This window comes from Neomonachus schauinslandi, chromosome 2 (genome assembly GCF_002201575.2).
Source record: "Neomonachus schauinslandi chromosome 2, ASM220157v2, whole genome shotgun sequence".
NCBI classification, from domain to species: Eukaryota; Metazoa; Chordata; class Mammalia; order Carnivora; family Phocidae; genus Neomonachus; species Neomonachus schauinslandi.
Genome location: NC_058404.1, coordinates 66,588,500 through 66,603,728, shown reverse-complemented (window position 1 = coordinate 66,603,728; position 15,229 = coordinate 66,588,500). Strand labels below are relative to the sequence as shown.

The following is a 15,229-nucleotide window of genomic DNA, read 5'->3' as shown; positions in this document are numbered from 1 at the left end:
TAGTTTAAGCATACCAAAAGACAGAGGAAAATATAAGAGATAAGCCAACCCCAAAATGAAATGGTGCTTAAAGTCATCTGAAATTCCCTGCAGTTATTTTTTATGTATTTAAATTTCTATTTTATTGGCTTAAAATGTAATTATAGATTAGATTCCTGTGATTGATGTAGTTTCTTAATTAATGTTGTGTTAAATATTTCTAATCAACCAATATTACTAATTGTGTACATCTTTGCAAAAAAAAAAAATCTATTTTATTTGGGCCAACCAAATAACTTACGCTTGACTAGGGTATAATCTTGAAAAGTTAAGCTGTAAATTTAAACGATGGATTAAGTGCAATGTACTGGAAAACTCTTCATTCAATAATTATCTAATAGGGCTCCTAGGCATCCCCAACCCAAATGACTGTATTTCCTTTCTCAACTTCAGTGATCTCACAGTTTAACTTATTGAGTCGTCCATCTAGTATAAAGAGAGAATCCTTGGAAGGTGTCATCAGGTATTGACCAAACAAGCCACTGTCCTGGATTTGCCTGTTCTTCTGGTTCCAAGGCCATTCTTCTGCCTTGAGTGGTTCCTTAAGACTCTTTATCATCTTAACCTTCCCAGAGGAGAGCTCCACAAAGAGCACATCAGTCTGTGTGCTTGAGCTACCATAGATGTTGTATTGGTGGGCTTCAGTAAAGGATGGCTGAAATGCCAGATCAGATATGTGCAGATTTGTGTGAATATCAAAAGCCTCCTGGATTTCTCCTCGGATGGTAATGTACTGGACCCTTACTAGGCCTTTCACATCATTAATGCTGACAAGATAGTGCCCATCTGGAGAGACATATGGAGTGCCTGTCACATCACTATTGAAGCCAATGACCGAGTCGGTTACACCATCCACCATGAGCTGTGGTGGAATTGCCCCAGTGCCATCAGGTTTGCAGCCAATAAAGTAGTATCCTCCCAAGTGTGTATATGCCAATGACTGAGGAATGCACTTATAGTCCATCAAGTTAATCGTCTTGATGTATGACATGGTTTCAAGATCAATTTTTTGTAGCGCAGCTTCATCTTTATGAAGGATAAATCCAAACCTGAAAAGATGAAAATCAAAGTTAGACAGGAAACTACAGAGTGGTTCCCATACGAAAATGTATTGTGGGCAGGTGGGAAGGGCCGTCACTGGTCTAGGCCCTAGCTGTCAGGCTATGCTGTGATTTGTGTCACCATCATTTTAGATTAAACTTTAAATTGTGCTCCTCTCTCCTCCTTTCTTCTCCTCTCTCTAGGTCATTCTTACATTACAGCCAAACAATTGTAACTCATGGTATAGAAAACAAAATAATTAAAAGCAATACATCTAGTTAATTGGAACAACAGATTTTACTTTTACCATACATAAAAATGTAAACATTATTTTGTGTGTCTCGAATCCTTCTGATATTGAATAAGCTTGGTTTACTGCTACTAAAGTCAACAACAACAACAACAAAAGACTTGAAATATATATCTATTTTACTTGCTTCCTTTACTTCTTATTTTGTCTTATGACCATCAGAAAAGTCTGACACTCATTGCTACTTAGATAATTAACCACATCTTTCTCATTTTAATCTGCCTTATAGGACTACCTTAATAAATGCAGTTGTTTCTTTTTGTTTGTTTGTTTGTTTTGGGTTTTTTTGGTATGGAACTATTAAACTTCTATTTGTTAGATTTTACGATTACCTTGATTAACTACTTTTATGACTTTAACACTTATTTTATTACAAGTTTGAAATACAGGTTACATTTTTCAACCTTGCCATGCTTATATCACCATTTTTAGTGCATTATATTGGTTATCTTCTATTGAACAATGATGAACCTTAAAGATTTATGACTTTTTCTGTTAAAGTTATTTTAAAAGTAAATATTTCTTATTTGTTTTGGTCGTCTCTTTAATTACTTCTGTGCTTTTCAAAGCATTTGTCCCGAATACTAGCTGCAAATTATTGTAAGTCCCTGTGACAAGTATAAATATATTTAGAAACTATAACTTACAACACCAGTGGGCTCTTAGCAAATATAAGTAAGTTAGATAAGATAAAATGAGATGGAAACTAGTATACAAAATTATATCCAAAATGGATACTGGCCAATAAAATTTTGAAGGACTCTTACTTTTGTTTTTGTTAATAATATCGATTAAAACACATCCTAGTGTTTTCAAAGGCTCCATAAATATATATTAAAAAAACAGGGGTCTATTGTTATATTGAATGTGCTCATAAATGAAAAAAAAATAAAAATAAGATGACTTGTGGCACAGTAAAAGAAACAAAAACTCTAAAGATAGCCAATTATGTTATTGTCACATTCACTTTCAATATGTTAATTCTTACACAAAATTTTATTTATGTAAAAAATGAACATTTCCACACATAATATATAAATATAGTGCATTCAGGGTAACAGCTCCTTAAAAATAATATATGCTATAAGCATATAGCAAGCCCAAAAAATAAACTCATCTTTAATATTATAGAAAAGATAAGATGAATGTTCTCAAAAAATCAGCCTTTGTGTTGTAATTGTGGAAGGCAGCAGGTGCATCAGCACAAATATTTTACTGAAATAGATGTAAAGTTGTAACTTCTTCTGTGTTATTATATTACATATAGTTGGGAAACCGTGTTATAATTTTAGCTATTTTTGAACATTTGTGAAGAGACTATTTGTTGTATTTAGAGAGATTACATCTATACAAAAGAAAAACTACAATGTATACCTACTCTTTTTAAAAAATTAAATATTTATTGAATAACTAATGAATACGAGGCACTGGGAATATATTGTAGATCAACATAACTCTCCCTGCTTTCAGTGAGTCTAGGCATTTTAGTAATAAAAATGGAAAACTTAGTGATTAATGCTTAATTATAGCATCCTGCTATACTATTACTTAATTTAGTAATTGTTGCTTTTTCTATTTACATGAGATGGAATAAAGTAATCATTTTGAAAATAATATTTCTGGTGTATTTCAGAATGACATTCTCCATTTCTGGCTTATTTCCTCGGTTTTTCTCTTTTCCTGGGTCCTTAATACCTGTGTTTGTGTCATTTCAGTAAACACAGCCCCCATCATACCTATTTAGGATAAAATTTTCGTTTTGATTATAATAGTATGAAGAAGCATTCATACTATTACAAATCACTTCTAAGTGTTTCTATTAAAATATTAATGCCTAGCATAGGTTTTAAATACTATCTGAATATTAAAGAATACAAAAAAAAAAAAAAGCCCTCAAACCAAAAACTGAGTCCCATTATTTTTTGTCAACTTCAAAAATATCGTAAAATCCTAAATATCACTATCCACTCTCATACTTGTCTTAATAAATAATTAACTCTAATTACTATAAAGGGATATTTTTCCATTAATGGACAATCATTAGAGATATGTAAGTGTGTGTATGATTGTATCTGGTATTATTTATGAAATTTTGAATAATGATGGAAGATACTGTCTTTTTTATGTTATGCATTGTACATGTTCCCAGAGACAAAAGCAGAAATATGCACATTTAATAAAAGCAATAAGCCAATCAAGTTTTGGCATTTTGGCTCCTCTCTTAACCTTGAGTCTTCCAGTCCCTTTGGGCAATGTTTTTTGAATGCTAATGAAGAAGAATGTGACAAGCTCTAAATACTCATGAACTATTTTAACTCTAATACTAAAGAATGCACTCAAGTTTTCTGTGATACAATCCAGCCTCTTTTGAAGGTAATTAAAATTTTAAGAAAGGGTCTGGTTAAAAATGCAAAAGCTCCATGTGGGGCGATAAAATCACATCTATTTTGGCATCCATGCTGCGTGCTCCTTTAGGACTAGAGATCTAGCTACATAAGCAGATGCACGAGAATGCCTTCAATTTTTCACTACTGATTTATTGGGTAGGAAGTAGTGTCTCTAATTCAAAATTTCCCCCAGTACAGATTGATATTCAAAAATCTCCCACTGTTCATTAGTCTATGATTAATATTTACGAGGCTCTCAACTTTCATGCCTGCTTAGTATAATAAAATCCTGCCCTGGACTAGGCCTAACATAGTTTGTCTAATATTTGTCAGAATATGTATAGGAAGTTGCAGACTATAAGAGATGAGAGTTAAAACTTACTCTTGGAATCACTTCTTTTACTAGGAAATTAATAAGCCAGGAAAATGTGACCTCTCCGTATGGTATTGTGTGGATTTGTTGTTGGATTTGGTGAGGAGAATCAGAGCAATGTTTTTCATTCACAAATTATTTTATTTTTCTGAAGTGTAATCGATCTAGTTCATTATGGAAGTTTTTAAGACGTTCAACTTTAATTACTGCTTTTGTACTTTAAGCAGTACAAAGTCAGGTCCTGAAGTGATTCACACAAGAGAACTTGTTTATGAAGTAAAGGTTTTCAACCCAGGCTGATTTAGTTTAAAGATCCCGATTTTCGATATAATAGGTGACCTTATGCAAAGTCCTTGATTTCCATGAGTTTCAATTCCTTTGTTAGAAGGAAGAGGACAAAAGTACTACCTTGCTTGGAGGATAGAAGTTAAACGTGTGTTTGTTACCAGGCAAACAGTAAATTCTCAATAAACAGAACTTGCTTATGCTTTATACCTGAAGGAACATCATTTTCCCATTATGAATCCAATGTGATATTTCCTACGGGACAGCAGATTATTACAATTCGTAAATGGGAAGAACAAAAACAAATTATCAATTTTTCTGTATAGCCACTATTCCCAGTTTTTTAAATAAGCACATCATGTTACTCAAATGTGGCAGGACTTTCCCCCTTGTGAATGCAGCAGATATCACACTTGTAATAGAAAGTCACATTTTTATTTTGCTTTCACTTCTGCCATCAGGATCTATGGGGGGTACAACCCCTTACCCAATCACCAAATCTCTCACATTGTTAGGAATGAAGGCAGTCTAGCTCACTCCATCTTCTTTAGAGGTGCTGCTTTAGTTCTCACTGAGGGCATGGGGCAGTGAGCCATGGTGTGCTGGGTGATTTGGACCTCTGCACAGATGATGGGATTTGAAATAGATACCTGTCTTACTCAAGAATTTTCACTAAAAGTAACAGAAAATTTTGAGGCAGACTTTAGGACATGGATATCAAAGATATGGAGAATTGCAGTCAGAGTTATATCACGATGATTCAAGAGACTTGCAAAGGAAGTTATTTGGCAGAGAGGGGGAAAGAACAGGTATTTAGAGAGAAACGTGGTTGAAATACCATGAAGTCTAAAAAAGAGCTGTGCAAAGACCTCCATAACCCACAAGACAAGGCTACATTTCTTGCATCTGACTAATGATTGATTTCCCCATATCTCTTGCTCAGTTCCCAAATAGGTCTGGTCACAGAGATTCTTACAGAGCAATTCCCCAGTTATTGTCACCCCATAGCATCTGCCATGCTATTCCACCCAGATTCTGCTTTCTGAGATGCTACTGAAGGATTCCATAATGGCAATTAATAACCTGTATTAATTTGCCATGGTCAGTGCCAAGAGTGTTAATACTCCAAAGCTGGGAATGAAAGAACCTCATAACATTTGCAGAATAACAATTATTTTATCTCCTGAGTCTTAACATAGTACCACCTTTCCCCAGAGTCCTCATAGATTCTCACCTGAACAGCTCTCTTTACTGATGACTTTCAGTATTTAACCACTGAGATCAACCCCCATAATACCAGCTGGGAAGTATCCCTGATGCCCCTTCTCCATCCCTACATGATCTCTTTGCTCATACCCTATCTTCTACACCTCCCCAAATTTTAAAACAGGCATTTCGTGCATATCAGTAGATGCAAGTGGGAAGTAGTAAGTGCAGACTGGGTGTATTTGCCGTCAGATGCTCTACCACTGAGCTACTCGCCCGCAGATTGGGTGTGTTTGAACATGGGATTAGTCAGACACTCTATCCTGTAATAAACACAACATTGCTGCAATTGGAGGGGGAGACGAACCATGAGAGACCATGGACTCTGAGAAACAAACTGAGGGTTCTAGAGGGGAGGGGGGTGGGAGGATGGGTTAGCCTGGTGATGGGTATTAAGGAGGGCATGTACTGAATGGAGCACTGGGTGTTATACGCAAACAATGAATCATGGAACACTACATCAAAAACTAATGACGTACTGGGGAGGGTATGTGCTCTGGTAAGCGCTGTGAATTGTGCAAGACACTTGAATCTCAGATCTGTACCTCTGAAACAAATAATGCAATATATGTTAAGGAAAAAAAAAAGAAGAAGAAGAAGGTAGCGGGAGAGGAAGAATGAAGCGGGGGAAATCGGAGGGGTAGACGAACCATGAGAGACGATGGACTCTGAAAAACAAACAGGGTTCTAGAGGGGAGGGGGGTGGGAGGATGGGTTAGCCTGGTGGTGGGTATTGAGGAGGGCACATTCTGCATGGAGCACTGGGTGTTATGCACAAACAATGAATCATGGAACACTTCATCTAAAACTAATGATGTAATGTATGGGGATTAACATAAGAATAAAAAAAAAACTAATGACGTAATGTATGGTGATTAACATAACATAATAAAAAGTTAGCAAAACTAAGTTAGAAATCATGTGGTAAAAGTTATGCACATGCTTAATACCAGTGGTTATTTTATTATTTTCCCATTACTTTTACATTTTCTTCAGGTAAGAGCAAAGCTGCGTAATTGTTACTTAACAAGACTAGGGGTTTGTAATATACCTTTAGAAATTTATCTGGATTTGGTAATTTTCTTTTACTTTTATTAATCTGTGTGTGTTCTCAGGTATGCAAGAGTAAGGGAAAGGGAAGGATTTTATTTTGTTTTGTTTGCATTTTTCACTCATACAAGCGACAATATGGTATATATCTCATATTGTGTCTTTTTTTCTTTCAACACTACATTTTAAAGATATTATTCATGTTGCTCTGTGCATATTTACTATACTGCTTTAAAGCCATTCATTGGAAATCTATAGTATGATCTGTCATATTTTACTTAATCACCTCCTTAATATGTGTACTCATGTGGTTTCATTAAGCTGGTGGGTTTGTTGGTGGCTGAGTTCAGCAAGGAAGCCTGGGATGGGTGAGCCTTTCTCTCTCCATGTGGTTTTCTCTCCTCAAGGACGCTCACAAGACTTTCTTCAAAGGTGACTGCAACCTTCTAATAGGGAATGCTCTTGTCAAGTCTCTGCTTGACTCATGTTTGCTTATGTTCCATGGACATAAAGAAATCACATGCCCATGGTCAGAGTGCAAGGGGACTACCCAAAGCATTGGTACTGGGAGACAGGATTCATTGGAGATCATTATTATAACAATCTATCACATAAGGTAATGGTTCAATTGTTTTTATTATTATTATTATTAAGATAGGTAACTATTAGCACCTATTTTATTGGAGAGTACATCACTCCCCACTGACTTGGAATGTCACTTGGTATTTAGTCTATGCCCAAATGTTCTTTTTTTTTTTTTAAGATTTTATTTAATTATTTGACAGCGAGAGACACAGCGAGAGAGAGAACACAAGCAGGGGGAGTGGGAGAGGGAGAAGCAGGCTTCCCGCTGAGCAGGGAGCCCGATTTGGGGCTCCATCCCAGGACCCTGGAAACATGACCCGAGCCGAAGGCAGCCGCTTAAGGACTGAGCCACCAAGGCGCCCCTATGCCCGAATGTTCTATTTCTTTCATCAGTCTTTTTCTTTCCTCACAGATACATTTTGCACTATTTTATTCATTGAGCCTGTATAATATGTATAAATATCCAGGAGAATGAGAATTTTTTTCTCAAAATTTATTGGCTATTGTTTTGTGTGTGTAGTGTTCTGTAAACTTTTCAGTTTATCAAGTTAGAACACAATTAGTACTTTTATCTCACATTTTAGAATCAGCTTATCTAGGGGCGCCTGGGTGGCTCAGTTGGTTAAGCGACTGCCTTCAGCTCAGGTCATGATCCTGGAGTCTCTGGATCGAGTCCCGCATCGGGCTCCCTGCTCGGCAAGGAGCCTGCTTCTCCCTCTAACCCTCCCCCCTCTCATGTACTCTCTCTCTCTCATTCTCACTCTCTCAAATAAATAAGTAAATCTTTAAAAAAAAAAGAATCAGCTTATCTAATTTTAAAATATTGATACATTTGAGGGGGCTTATTATATTTATATATTAAATAAGTTTTAATATTTTAAAAATAATATGATATATATGTGTACTTATTTGATTCATTTTTAACTGCTTTACCAAGAAAAAATAATTTCTTCTTGGGTATATTCATTGATATTTTACCTTTTACTTGCGAATATTAATGGATTATTTTTTCCATTATATCTTCTGATTGTTTTTTGTTAGCATGTTTAAAGTTATTAATTTCTTAATATTGCTTTTGTGTCCCTTAACATTTTGAATTATTTTATTTTCCTGATAGGTTTTTAGCCGATATTCTAGTGTTATTTATATTCAATCATATCATTTTTAGAGATGTATAATTCACCTCCCCTTTGCAATTTCTAACCCACTTTTCTTCATATTTATTATTGCAGTGGCTAGTATGTCCCTCTTATTTTTAAAATACACATTTCAAAACTGGCTTGATCTAGTGGTGTTTCAACAATAAAAATATTGGTGGAATAAAATAAAAATCTCAGAAGCTGACTCATGTGATATGTGAAAGTTAAAAATATAATAAAGATAGTTTTTCAAATCTGTAGAGAAGATATAAGCTATATAATATTTTGAGGTAGTCAGCTATCTCATAAGAAAAATGTATGTATAACTCATTTTTTACACAAAATAATATGTAGAGAGATGAAAGGGTTGAAATTATGATAATATAATAATATTAAAAGATCAGTATTAAACAACAGTATTATAACAGCATTAAAAGCACCAAATATTTAAATATTGAAGGTGATACCTTTTTAAGCAAGATCCCACATTCTAGAAGTCTAGAAGTGAAGCTTGATAAAGGTGATTACATTTTTAAAATGAACGAACAATGGTTAATGCATTCTATAAAATGAGCAAAATATAACAGAAAAAGTCAATATTCTGACTGTATAATGAATTACTAAAATCAGAAAAAGCAAAATATTAAAAAGAAAAAATAACAAGCAAATAGCTATTCCTCTCATGAGGGGAGGATTAATGGCCTTTTACATCAAAACATTCAAAACTTCATAAACAATTAGGTGAATTAAGTTAAAACCAAAAAGAACATGATATCTGTTTTTACCACTCTGTTGGTAACAACAATAAAGTGTGTTTAAATCCAACACTGGTAAAGATGTGATCAAATTTGTTCTCTCACATACTACTGGTGGAAGCATAGTTATTTTAGGCTTTTTGGAGAGTAATTTGATATTACCTCTTAAAATATGACTCTGCTTTAATAAAGCAATGACACCTCTCAGCATCTCCTCTCAATAAATGCTCATAAATGACCACAAAGTAGCATGCTCTAGGATATTCACTGCAGCACTAGTTGCAATAAGGAAATTCAGAAATAATTTAAATGTCAAACAGTAGAGGAATGCTTAAATACACTATGAAGCATTCACCAAATGAAATCTCATACTGCAGCTATAAAAATGATAGGTTATTAGTAATGACATAGTGGTATCTCCAAAACAGTTAATTTTTAAAGAAGTACATACCAGATTTAAAAGAATACTATATATTTTAATGCATTTATATGCAATTGCTAGAAGAAATGGACTGGAAGGTTATTCAACAATATGTCTAGTCTTCTAAAAAGAAAAGTGCTGGGTGCTTATAAAAGGAGACTTGTACTTACTACTATATTAAATTTCTTTATGGTTTCAATACTGCATATATGCATCAAAATATATACAGAAAACATGCAGCCCCATTATTTTTCAACTAAATAAAATTAGAGCAGTGAGACATCATGTTCATTTCACAAATTAGGAATATATAATGTTAAAGTGTTCAATGAAATTGCCACTAATATTGTTATTAACAGTATAACTTGCATGTAGAAAATAATTAATAATTAGAATCAAGGATCTTTCACATATTTCTACACTTTTTAGCAATAATTCACTTTCCAATTGACTATCCTGAGAGAACAATAATAATGAACATATCTTTATGTATAAATATATTCACAATGTTATGTATAATAGGAAAGATATGTAAACAACCCAAAAGCCCGTACATAAGTGAATATGTAAATGGTGATGCAGACACTTAATGAAATAGAATACACATGTTCAAGATATAAAACACTAATTTAGGATTAATATCTATTCAGTAAAAGTTATATGAAAAGAGCACAATATTATATGAATGCTACGATTAAACCATTAAAATAAAATAAACAAAGCCCATGAATGCACTGACGATAACATGCCCAAGTTTAGAAACTGAATTAAACTCATTTTTTTTAAGTTTGCAATCTTTGTTCAATGAGCATAGTCTATTTTTGTAATAAGAAATATATTATATATTTCTATATATTAATAGAAATAAAACAATATGTATGAAGTCTGGATAAAAAGCTCAGGTAGTCCTCATGATAATTGCTCATTATTTCATTCTTGAATATGCATTTACTAAGTTTCTAAATGAAGTACAGACCACAAACTCACCATTATATATAGTTAATTAATCCTCAACTAAAGAGGCAAGAATATCCAATGGGAAAAAGAGAGTTTCTTCAACAAATGGTGTTGGGAAGACTGGACAGCTACATGCAAAAGAATGAAACGGACCACTTTCTTACACCATACACAGAAATAAACACAAAATTGCACTAAGGACCTAAATGTGAGCCCTGAAACTATAGAAATCCTAGAAGAGAGCACAGGCAGTAATTTCTCTGACATAGGCCATAGCAATATCTTTCTAGATATGTCTCTTGAGGCAAGAGAAACAAACGCAAAAATAAACTTTTGTGACTGCGTCAAATAGAAAGCTTCTGTACAGCAAAAGCAACAACCAACAAAACTAAAAGACAACCTACTGAATGGGACAAGATGTTTGCAAATGACATATCTGGTAAAAGATTAGTATCCAAAACATATAAAGAACTTATACAACTCAAGAGCAAAAAAACAAATAATCCAATTAAAAATGGGCAGAAGACATGAACAGACATCTCTCCAAAGAAGACATCCAGATAGCCAACAGACACATGAAAAGATGCTCAACATCACTTGTCATCATCAAGGAAATGCAAATCAAAACTACAATGAGATATCAACTCACACGAGAATTGCTAAAATCTCAAGAAACAACAAGTGTTGGTGAGGATATGGAGAAAAAGGAACCCTCTTACACTGTTGATAGGAATGCAAACTGGGGCAGTCACTGTGGAAGATGGTATGGAGGTTCCTCACAAAGTTAAAAATAGAACTACACTACAGTTCAGTAATTGCCCTACCAGGAATTTACCCAAAGAATACATAAAACATGAATTTGAAGGGGATATATGCACTCCTGTGTTTATTGAAGTATTATGTACAATAACCAAACTATGGAAGCAACACAAGTGTCCATCAATAGATGAGTGGATAAAGAAGATGTGGTATAGGGGCGCCTGGGTGGCTCAGTCGTTAAGCGTCTGCCTTCGGCTCGGGTCATGATCCCAGGGTCCTGGGATCGAGCCCCGCATCGGGCTCCCTGCTCGGCGGGGAGCCTGCTTCTCCCTCTCCCGCTCCCCCTGCTTGTGTTCCCTCTCTCGCTGTGTCTCTGTCAAATAAATAAATAAAATCTTTAAAAAAAAAAAAAAAAGAAGATGTGGTATATATACAATGGAATACGATTCAGACATAAAAAAGAATGAAATCTTGCCATTTGCAACAACATGAATAGATCTAGAGAGTATAAGGCTATACAAAGTCAGTCAGAGAAAGACAAATACAATTTCACTTATATGTGGAATTTAAGAAACAAAACAAATGAACAAAGAAAAAAAAGAGAGAGACAAACCAAAAAATGGACTCTTAACTACAGAGAACAAACAGATGGTTACCAGAGGGGATGTGGGTGGGGGATGGGTGAAATAGGTGATGAGGATTAAGAGTACACTAATCTTGGTGAGTGCTGAATAATACATGGGACTGTTGCATTACTCTATTGTACACTTGAAACTGATATAACACTGTATGTCAACTACACTAGAATTAAAATAATAATAGACTGTGCTTCATGCTTCGCTAAAAATTCATCTATGTAAAGACTTATCTGCAAAGAAATACAGACATACTGAAACAAATTCTGAAAATACCAGAGTATGTTTTGATGTTAAATTAAATGAAAAACATGTTCAAATGCAAAGAATACCTGTACTGAATCACACAAGGAGATAATGGAACAATAAATTCATAGTATAAATAATGACATAGTAGCTGAATATCAGAAGATCAATGGGAGATGTTATGATCTATAATAATAACAAAGAATTTGCATGGTAGAATGAAACTAAAAGTTTGTCTGAAGAAAATGCTTGTAGCTGTGATCTTAACAGAAGATAAAGCAGAAAACAATTGAATGGAAAAATTGGAAACAGGAAAGCATTCTCCTCTCAAGACATCATTCCACAATGTTAATCAGGGGTTATTTTTTATATTTCTCTAAACTATTCTGTCTTTGAAAATCTACTTTGAAATTCAACCTGGCATAACTATATGTTTTTTACAACTTCTATATTCAAAATAGTACCTTTGATAATCATCTTTACTTACATTTCAACAATACCAGAAGGTTTTTCATTTTTAAATCTATTATATGTAATTTGGTGACCGAACATCAGAATTTTAAAACTGAATGTGATTTTATTGCAAATCTCTGAAAAGACATATTTATTTCAGAGATTGAACCAAGCATACATACTAGAGGAGTGAGGACAAACAGGTCTGAAGTAGTTGAATTTGTATAACTCCTTCATCAATTCTGCTTGAAAATTCAATCTTATTAACTTTAGCAGCCTTTCTCTGATGACTTCTTTTAATTGGCACAATGATGCTACAGAGAAACATGTAGTGAAGTTTTATGAGGAAGAAAGTAGAAATAGAAAAACCACAGTGTGCCTGATACTTATGTTGTAAGTCTGCCCCCAAACTATAATTTTGTTGGTTTTATTTCCATGTGTACAATGGTGATTATGCTAGTTACTTCCCAGAATACTAAAAGAATAAATTAGTTGTAAGAATATCAGTGTTTTAAGTCATTAAATTCCTGTGCAGGAGGCAATGTACATATAACTAGAATGTTGCTGCCTTTTAGAAAAATTAACTAATGCCAATTAATTTAGAATTCAATAATGACATATATGTTTTCTAATTTTACTACATTGTATTTCAATTTATTATAATTTTGATTTTCTCTTACTTTTCAATCAATCATAGGATTTTCAAAAGTGACTTTTTCATATCTCTATATAACCATCAGCCAATTAAAAGTAGGTAAAAAGCACAAAGGAGCTATTCCTGAAAGGAGCTGGGTATAGCTAACATTTCTGATGACAGCCTGACAGAAAGGGAAGTGAAACACACACAACACAATATTTCAACAAAAACAAAAAATTTAGGACATTTTGGGCAAAATGATCAATGTATTTTAGAAGCATTTCAAATGAAAATTATTGTTTTAAACAATAGTCTGAATTATCACTAATAATCTGGATTACTGATAATATAATTATTTGGCTCTTAAACTGACTCCTCCCTTGAAGAATCTACATAGCCGAGATTTACCTTATAGCACTTAAAATATCAGGAACTGAGCAATACATTTGGAGACAGTGTCACATTGTGTTTGTTGTTTTCTGAATGTATTCCCAGTATCTATGGATTATTTAATTTCTTTTGTTTTGAGCGATAGATTTAGTAAGATTTGTTTCTGTGAAGAAAAGATTGGGAGCTCTGTTTGGCTCTATTCCTAGCATCTTTTTTCTCCTTGTGTTGGGTTTGTGTATACTGCACACTCTCCCTTTTATGTTAGATTCTTGGACTGAGCCTAATCTGATATTTTCTTCTTAACAGTCAATATCTCCTTTAGAGACTTCTGACGATGTAGAATCAAATCCCCCATATGCCATCCAATACACCATTTTAGGTATAAAATCAAAATCATAATTTGTACTTCCCAGGAGTATTAATAATTAACAAATGTAAATGACAATCAAAATATTGAATCAATGTGACAACAGCTCTAAACGCTTCAACATCATAAAAAGTACTATTGTTAATTCTTTCTATAGAATTTCCTGGTTTTTGAGCTTGATGAGAAGTAGGTTTTCTTGCTGTTTTCACAAAACTAACACAATTTATTTTTGTATGAAAAACAAGAAGAAATCTTGAGAAGTCAACAAATTTGAGGAAGTTTTTAAAAATTTAAAGACCTACTAATTATTGCAGAATATATGATCTAGTTTACTGACTCTGAAATGTATCAGAAGTGGATTATTTTCTTGCATTTTTTTACAGTATCTTATCTGAATTTTTTTATTTCAAAGAAAGATCTCAAAATGATAACCAAACATTGCACTTTAAGAACTAAAAAAGAAAGAGCAAACTAAATCTAAAACCAACAGAAGGAAATAATAACAATGAGAGGTGGAGATATAGAGAATATGAAAACAACATTCTATTGTTCAATAAAATAATATTTAACAATAAAAAAGTTGATTCTTTGAAAAGTATAAAAAGTGACAAATATTTTAGTAAACTGACAAAAAGAAAAGAATCAGAATCTAAATCAGTAATGAAAGTGGGATGTTACTACTGACATTACAGGACTAAAAATGATTAAAAGAGAATACTATGAACAATTATAGATCAACAAATTAGATAACATAGATAAAGTAGATAACATGGATAAATTCCCCAAAAAACACAAGCCTCCAAAACTCACCCGGGTACCCTGGTCAAATATGAAAGGAAGAAATAGAAAAGAAAAAGAAAAGAAAGAAAGAAAGAAAGAAAGGAAGAAAGAAAGAAAGGAAGAAAGAAAGAAAGAAAGAAAGAAAGAAAGAAAGAAAGAAGAAAGGAAAGACAGAAAGAAAGGAAGGAAGGAAGGAAGGAAGGAAGGAAGGAAGGAAGGAAGAAAGAAAGGAAGGAAGGAAGAAAGAAAGAAGAAAGAAAAGAAAGAAAGAAAGAAAGAAGAAAGAAAGAAAGAAAGAAGGAAAGAAAAAGAAAGAAAGAAAGAAAGAAAGAAAGAAAGAAAGAAAGAAAGAAA

The 15,229-nt window shown here is 33.5% G+C and overlaps 1 protein-coding gene across 3 annotated transcripts in view; it reads right to left on the bottom strand.

The window, feature by feature from the left end:
* Positions 1–236: 236 nt before the first annotated feature.
* The window catches only part of FSTL5 (follistatin like 5), a 673,395-nt gene continuing 658,402 nt past the window's right edge, over positions 237–15,229 (bottom strand). For 2 of the 3 annotated variants that reach the window (XM_021698885.1, XM_021698886.1), the window contains exon 15: positions 237–1,088. In XM_021698885.1, the coding sequence (XP_021554560.1) occupies positions 386–1,088 (703 nt within the window). In that variant the 3' untranslated portion in view covers positions 237–385. The remainder of the gene's footprint in view (positions 1,089–15,229) is intronic. The other variant, XM_021698887.1, reaches the window with a different exon arrangement.